Here is an 8,609-nt window from a genome sequence, read left to right as displayed (position 1 = left end):
TTAATCTTGTAGTTCCTTTTTGCTTTCCCAATTGTTTTTTTGACTTTTTTCCTAACCTCTTCATATTCTCTTTTGTCATCCTCTCCTGCATTGTTTCTGTACTCAGTGTCTGCCTTTTTCTTTAATTTCCATTTAGCCCTAATCTCTTAATTCGTACATGGTGTTTCATTATTGGATAGTTCTTGTTTTTAACAGAATATATTTCTACTGAACTCAACTGATCACCGTTTTAAATATTTCCCACCACTCTTCTATCTCTTAGTCAATATTTTTTTGCCTGTTTACCTTCTCTAGTTCCATTCTCATCCCCTCAAAATTATACTTTTTCCAATCTATTACTTTGGTCTTTGTCTTATGTCTTTCTCAATCATTAGTTTAAACCTTATTATGTTGTGATCGCTATTGCCTAGATGTTCCCCTACGCTTACTTCTCTTATCTGTTCTGGTTCATTTCCCATTACTCGATCCAGCAGTGATTCCTCTCCTGTTGAGCTTCTCACAGACTGGGTAAGAAAGGAGTCCTGCACACATTGTAAAAACTCCATTCCCTTTCCTCCTTTCCCTACCTCTTGCCAGTTTATTTGGGGGTAGTTAAAATCTCCCATGATTATTATTCTATGTCTTTTACTCATTTCATACATTTCGCTCCATATTTCATCCTCCATTCCCCTTCCATTATCAGGTGGTCTGTAGAATATCCCTATTAATGTGATCGATCCCTTCTTACCCTTTGTCTCAATCCATATGGATTCTGTTTCTATCTTAATGTTATTATGTCCCTTTTTTCTATTGCCGTTATGTTGTCTCTAATTAGTACAGTTACCCCCCCCTTTCCCTATCCTTTCTAAATACATTATACCCCGCAATATTTAACTGCCAGTCCTGTTCTTTATGTAGCCGTGTTTCAGTTATCCCCGAGCACATCTGGCTCCTCGCTAGGAATTATTGCCTCCAGTTCCCCTGTTTTGTTTTGGATTCTGTGCACATTGCTGTACAGGCAAATGATGGAGGTTATAGTATTGTGTCTGATCCGGATTGGCTCAAAGTTCATGGGAGATGTAGTATTGTGTCTGACTGGATTTCCCCACAGTTGATTGGCGATATAGTATTGTGTCTGAACCAGATTGGCTCTCAGTTGATGGAGGTATGGTATTCTGTCTGATCCAGATTGATAGGAGTTGTAGTATTGTGTCTGATCCGGTCTAGCCCAAGTAACATTTGCGCCAGACAAGTGCCAGGCAATGACCATCTCCAACAAGAGAGAGTCTAACCATCTCCCCATGACATTGAACAGCATTACCATTGCCGAATCCCCCACCATCAACATCCTGGGGGTCACCATTGACCAGAAATTTAACTCAACCAGCCATATAAACACTGGCTGCAAGAGCAGGTCAGAGGCTGGGTATTCTGCAGCGAATGACTCACCTCCTGACTCCCCAAAGCCTTTCTATCATCTACAAGGCACAAGTCAGGAGTGTGATGGAATACTCTCCACTTGCCTGGATGAGTGCAGCTCCAACAACACTCAAGAAGCTCAACGCCATCCAGGACAAAGCAGCCCGCTTGATTGGCACCGTTCCTTCATCATCGCTGGGTCAAAATCCTGGAACTCCCTTCCTAACAGCACTGTGGGAGAACCTTCACCACACGGACTGCAGCGGTTCAAGAAGGCGGCTCACCACCACCTTCTCAAGGGCAATTAGGGATGGGCAATAAATGCTGCCCTTGCCAGCGACGCCCAAATCCCATGAACGAATAAAAAAAAAAGTTGATAAGAGGTATAGCATTGTATCTGATCTTGATTGGCTCTCAGTTGATTCAGGGAAAGCATTGTGTCTCATCCAGATTAGCTCTCATTTAATGGAGGTATGGTATTTTGTCTGATCAGGATTGACTCACAGTTAATGGGAGATGTAGTATTGTGCCTGATCTAGATTTCCAAACAGTTGATGGGGGTATAGTATTGTGTCTGAGCTGGATATCCTGCAGTTGATGGGGGTATAGTATTGTGTCTGATCTGGATTGCCCCCTGTTGATGGGTGTTGTAGTATTGTGTCTGATCTGGATTGCCCCCCTGTTGATGGGTGTTGTAGTATGGTGTCTGTTCTGGATTGCCCCCCTTGTTGATGGGTGTTGTAGTATTGTGTCTGATCTGGATTGCCCCCCTTGTTGATGGGTGTTGTAGTATTGTGTCTGATCTGGATTGCCCCCCTGTTGATGGGTGTTGTAGTATGGTGTCTGATCTGGAATTCCCAGCAGTTGATGGCGGTGTACTATTCTGTCTGATCTGACTTTCTCCGCAGCTGATGGGCGCTCTCTTATTGTGTCTCATAAATACTGTGGCTACAAGAGCAGGTCAGAGGCTGGGTATTCTGCAGCGAGTGACTCACCTCCTGACTCCCCAAAGCCTTTCCACCATCTACAAGGCACAAGTCAGGAGTGTGATGGAATACTCTCCACTTGTCTGGATGAGTGCAGCTCCAACAACACTCAAGAAGCTCGACACCATCCAGGACAAAGCACCCCATCCACCACCCTAAACATTCACTCCCTTCACCACCGGCGCACAGTGGCTGCAGTGTGCACCATCCACAGGATGCACTGCAGCAACTCGCCAAGGCTTCTTTGACAGCACCTCCCAAACCCGTGACCTCTACCACCTAAAAGGAGAAGAGCAGCAGGCACATGGGAACAACACCACCTGCACGTTCCCCTCCAAGTCACACACCATCCCGACTTGGAAATATATCGCCGTTCCTTCATCGTCGCTGGGTCAAAATCCTGGAACTCCCTTCCTAACAGCACTGTGGGAGAACCTTCACCACACGGACTGCAGCGGTTCAAGAAGGCGGCTCACCACCACCTTCTCAAGGGCAATTAGGGATGGGCAATAAATGCTGGCCTTGCCAGAGATGCCCACATCCCATGAACGAATTTTTTTAAAATCTGGACTTCCACGCAGTTGGTGCAAGATGCAGTATTGTGTCTGATCTGGATTTCCCCCATGTTGATGGGTGTTGTAGTATTGTGTCTGATCTGGAATTCCCCGCAGTTGATGGGCGATGTATTATTGTGTCCGATCTGGATTGCCCGCAGTTGATGGGCGATGTAGTATGGTGTCTGATCCGGATTTCCCCACAGATAATGGGAGATGTATTATTGTGTCTGATCTGGATTTCCCCGCAGTTGATGGGAGATGCAGTGTTTTGTCTGATCTGGATTTCCCCGCAACTGATGGCAGATGTAATATTGTGTCCAATCTGGATTTTCCCGCTGTTGATGGGATGTGTGGTTTTGTGCCTGATCTGGATTTCTTTTATATTCGTTCATGGGATGTGGGCGTCGCTGGCGAGGCCGGCATTTATTGCCCATCCCTAATTGCCCTTGAGAAGGTGGTGGTGAGCCGCCTTCTTGAACCGCTGCAGTCCGTGTGGTGAAGGTTCTCCCACAGTGCTGTGAATATAGTCCTGTGTTGTAGCGTCACCAGGTTGGCAACTCATTTTTAGGTACGCCTGGTGCTGCTCTTGGCATGCTCTTCTACACTCCTCATTGAACCAGGGTTGATCCCTTGGCTTGTTGGTAATGGTAGAGTGAGGAATATGCCTGACCATGAGGTTACAGATTGTGCTGGAATATGCTGTTGATGGCCCACAGCGCCTCATGGATGCCCAGTTTTGAGCTGCTAGATCCGGTCTGAATCTATCCCATTTAGCACGGTGGTAGTGCCACACAACACGTTGGATTGTGTCCTCAGTGTGAAAACGGGACTTCGTCTCCACAAGGACTGTGCGGTGGTCACTCCTACCAATATTGATGGGAGATGTCGTATTGTGTCTGATCTGGTGGAGATGTCGTATTGTGTCTGATCTGGTGGAGATGTCGTATTGTGTCTGATCTGGTGGAGATGTCGTATTGTGTCTGATCTGGTGGAGATGTCGTATTGTGTCTGATCTGGTGGAGATGTCGTATTGTGTCTGATCTGGTGGAGATGTCGTATTGTGTGAGGCTGGTTAGGGCATTGCTGAGGGTTATTTGTTTCTCCTCAAAGTCCGGCTTTGCGCCCACTGATCATCTGCATACGGGGAGCCTCTGGTTGGCCATGGGTTTACATTGAACAGTAATGGTGCTGCTATGCTACCCCATGGGAACCCATTCAGCCAATGGCTTTTTGCTGCATTTTTCCCCATGCCGATTGACTTATGAAGTTCGATGAGTTCTGAGACGGAGCAGGCACGAGGGGCTGAATGGCCTACTCCTGTTCCTATGTTCTTTGTCATATTGCAAATCCTCTGCACATGGACGTGGTGATTAACAGTGTCACCATCAGTTGACAGCACACCAAAGGCAGCTCTAATTAGTAGGCCCTTTTTCAAATCCATCTTCAATAAACTGGGTTGGATTAAGTTGGGACTTTCCAGGGCGGAAAGTCTGTTCTGGAGTAAGTGTGAGGTGTTTATTGATTAGCAAGATAGGCTCAGGAATTAGTTATTGTTTACTGTCTTTCGGCCTCGTCCATTAACATCTCAGTGCATATCTTTTTAAACTTGTGTGAATAAACTTTGCTTTTAAAAAAAACACTTAAATGTAACCCTGCTCCAAATCCTTTCTGTAGAAAAATGGTGAATGGTTTCCAAGACCTGATAATCACACTGAAAAATGTGCAAAAAAGAAAGAATATTTTTTGCAATGTTCATTGACAAAGGATTCGGAGTGTCTGTATCCTCTGATTGATCTGAGAAATTGCATGGATTTGTAAAAGACAAGCCTTTCCTGACAAATTTAATAACAGTTTTTTGTGCAAATACTGAAATGTATCAATAAAGTAAATGCAATGACTGGTGTGTTTCAGGATCTTCAAAAAGTGGATAAAACTGAGACTCACAGTCCTGATTTTAAACCACAGTGCCTGACGAGGATAGGGTGGGCAGAGGGTTAAAATCGCAGCAGCACAGGAACGGGAGGAGGCCATTCAGCCCCTCGAGTCTGTTCCGCCAATCAATGAGATCATGGCAGATCTGTGTCCTAACTCCATGTACCCTCCTTAGCCCCACATCCCATAATACCATTGGTCAACAAAAATCATTCAGGGGGAGTCTCTATCGGGGGGGGGTGGGGGTCAGTGTGTTCCATCAGGGGGGGGTCTCTATCGGGGGGGGGTGGGGGTCAGTGTGTTCCATCAGGGGGGGGTCTCTATCGGGGGGGGTGGGGGACAGTGTGTTCCATCAGGGGGGGGTCTCTATCGGGGGGGGGTGGGGGACAGTGTGTTCCATCAGGGGGGTCTCTATCGGGGGGTGGGGGACAGTGTGTTCCATCAGGGGGGGTCTCTATGGGGGGGGGGACAGTGTGTTCCATCAGGGGGAGTCTCTATCGGGGAGGGGGGACAGTGTGTTCCATCAGGGGGGGTCTCTATGGGGGGGGGGGACAGTGTGTTCCATCAGGGGGCGTCTCTATCGGGGGGGGGGGGACAGTGTGTTCCATCAGGGGGGGTCTCTATGGGGGTGGGGGACAGTGTGTTCCATCAGGGGGAGTCTCTATCGGGGGGGGGGGGGACAGTGTGTTCCATCAGGGGGGGGTCTCTATCGGGGGGGGAGTCAGTGTGTTCCATCAGGGGGGGTCTCTATCGGGGAGGGGGGACAGTGTGTTCCATCAGGGGGGGTCTCTATCGGGGGGGGGGACAGTGTGTTCCATCAGGGGGGGTCTCTATCGGGGGGGGGGGGGGACAGTGTGTTCCATCAGGGGGGGGTCTCTATGGGGGGGGGACAGTGTGTTCCATCAGGGGGGGTCTCTATGGGGGGGGGGACAGTGTGTTCCATCAGGGGGGGTCTCTATCGGGGAGGGGGGACAGTGTGTTCCATCAGGGGGGGTCTCTATCGGGGAGGGGGGGACAGTGTGTTCCATCAGGGGGGGTCTCTATGGGGGGGGGGACAGTGTGTTCCATCAGGGGGGGGTCTCTATCGGGGGGGGGGACAGTGTGTTCCATCAGGGGGGGTCTCTATCGGGGGGGGGGGGGACAGTGTGTTCCATCAGGGGGGTCTCTATCGGGGGGGGGGGGGACAGTGTGTTCCATCAGGGGGGGTCTCTATGGGGGGGGGGGGGGACAGTGTGTTCCATCAGGGGGGGTCTCTATGGGGGGGGGGGACAGTGTGTTCCATCGGGGGGGGTCTCTATCGGGGGGGGGAGTCAGTGTGTTCCATCAGGGGGGGTCTCTATCGGGGAGGGGGGACAGTGTGTTCCATCAGGGGGGGTCTCTATGGGGGGGGGGACAGTGTGTTCCATCAGGGGGGGTCTCTATCGGGGAGGGGGGACAGTGTGTTCCATCAGGGGGGGGTCTCTATCGGGGAGGGGGGACAGTGTGTTCCATCAGGGGGGGTCTCTATCGGGGGGGGGGACAGTGTGTTCCATCAGGGGGGGTCTCTATCGGGGGGGGGGGGGGACAGTGTGTTCCATCAGGGGGGGTCTCTATGGGGGGGGGGACAGTGTGTTCCATCAGGGGGGGTCTCTATGGGGGGGGGGACAGTGTGTTCCATCAGGGGGGGTCTCTATCGGGGAGGGGGGACAGTGTGTTCCATCAGGGGGGGTCTCTATCGGGGAGGGGGGGGACAGTGTGTTCCATCAGGGGGGGTCTCTATGGGGGGGGGGACAGTGTGTTCCATCAGGGGGGGTCTCTATCGGGGAGGGGGACAGTGTGTTCCATCAGGGGGGGTCTCTATGGGGGGGGGGACAGTGTGTTCCATCAGGGGGGGTCTCTATCGGGGAGGGGGGACAGTGTGTTCCATCAGGGGGGGTCTCTATCGGGGAGGGGGGACAGTGTGTTGATCCTTTTCTGTTTTCCTCATTAATTTGGAACAGGGTGGAATTTAGGACCCAGAGGCAGTGAGTGAGGATGAGCGGCCAGCTGTTCGCATAACTCCACCCCCTCCCCTCCCCCCCTCCCCCCCCCCCCCCCTCCCCTCCCCCCCCATCCAGGCTTGTGTGTCCTGATTCCAGTGATGATGGTGTCGTCCAGAACAGTGACCACTGTGGCTCTCTCTGTGGCCTTGGGTTTATTCTTTGTCTTCATGGGAACGATCAAACTGACCCCACGTCTGAGCAGAGATGCCTACAGTGAGATGGTAAGTGGCAGGGAGTGAGGGAGGGAGAGAGACAGAGAGAGGGAGAGAGAGAGATGGAGAGAGAGAGAGACAGAGAGAGAGAGGGAGAGAGAGAGACAGAGAGGGAGAGAGGGAGAGAGAGATGGAGAGAGAGAGAGATGGAGAGGGAGAGAGACAGAGAGAGAGAGATGGAGAGAGAGAGAGAGATGGAGAGGGAGAGAGACAGAGAGAAAGAGAGGGAGAGAGAGAGAGAGATGGAGAGGGAGAGAGACAGAGAGAAAGAGAGGGAGAGAGAGAGAGAGATGGAGAGAGACAGAGAGAGAGAGAGAGATGGAGAGAGAGAGAGATGGAGAGGGAGAGAGACAGAGAGAGAGAGAGAGAGAGATGGAGAGAGAGAGAGATGGAGAGGGAGAGAGACAGACAGAGAGAGAGAGAGGGAGAGAGATGGAGAGAGAGAGAGATGGAGAGGGAGAGAGACAGAGAGAGAGAGAGGGAGAGAGAGAGAGATGGAGAGAGACAGAGAGAGAGAGAAAGAGATGGAGAGAGAGAGAGAGATGGAGAGAGACAGAGAGAGAGAGAAAGAGATGGAGAGAGACAGAGAGAGAGAGAGGAGAGAGAGAGAGAGATGGAGAGAGAGAGAGGGAGGGAGGGAGGAGAGAGAGAGAGAGAGAGAGAAGGAGGAGGGGGGAGGAGAGAGAGACCGAGACAGAGAGAGAGAGAGACGGGGAGAGAGAGACGGGGAGAGAGAGACGGAGAGAGAGAGACGGGGAGAGAGAGATGGAGAGAGAGAGACGGGGAGAGAGAGACACACACAGAGACAGAGAGATTAGAGGGATACAGAGACAGACAGACACAGAGGGATAGAAAGAGACTCAGATACAGACAGCACCAGTGTACTGAGAAGAGAGAGAAACAGAAGTATCTGCATTAGACTCAGGGCCTCTCTCACCCGGCCTCCATAACCGACCTGGGAGAGATGATAACTAAAAGGGGGCAGGAGATTAGAAACAGGACAGGGTGACTCTCCAATGCCTCGGAATAAATGTGGTTAATTTACACAATGGACTGTTCATTTCGGATAGGCTGGGAACACACACACGCACTCACACACACACAGACACACACATACAAACACACACATACAAACACACACATACAAACACACACACACAAACACACACTCACACAGACACACTCACACAAACACACTCACACACACACACACACAAACACACACTTACACACACACAAACGAACACACACACACAGACACATACTCTCAGACACACAAACTCACACACACAGACACACAAACACTCACTCACACAGACACACACAAACACACACTCACACACACACACACAAACACACACTTACACACACACAAACGAACACACACACACAGACACAAACACTCACACACACAAACTCACTCACACACACAGACACACAAACACTCACTCACACACAGACACAAACACACACACACACACACACACAGACACACAAACTCAA

The 8,609-nt window shown here is 50.6% G+C and overlaps 1 protein-coding gene across 1 annotated transcript in view; it reads left to right on the top strand.

The window, feature by feature from the left end:
- Positions 1-6,963: 6,963 nt before the first annotated feature.
- tmem35 (transmembrane protein 35) overlaps positions 6,964-8,609 on the top strand; it is a 5,579-nt gene continuing 3,933 nt past the window's right edge. The window contains exon 1 of the mRNA XM_068004544.1: positions 6,964-7,115. Within this exon, the coding sequence (XP_067860645.1) occupies positions 6,993-7,115 (123 nt within the window). The 5' untranslated portion in view covers positions 6,964-6,992. The remainder of the gene's footprint in view (positions 7,116-8,609) is intronic.

Source organism: Heptranchias perlo, chromosome 23 (genome assembly GCF_035084215.1).
Source record: "Heptranchias perlo isolate sHepPer1 chromosome 23, sHepPer1.hap1, whole genome shotgun sequence".
Lineage (NCBI taxonomy): Eukaryota > Metazoa > Chordata > Chondrichthyes > Hexanchiformes > Hexanchidae > Heptranchias > Heptranchias perlo.
Note: the sequence above shows the minus strand (reverse complement) of the source record. Positions and strands in the feature narration are given on the sequence as shown.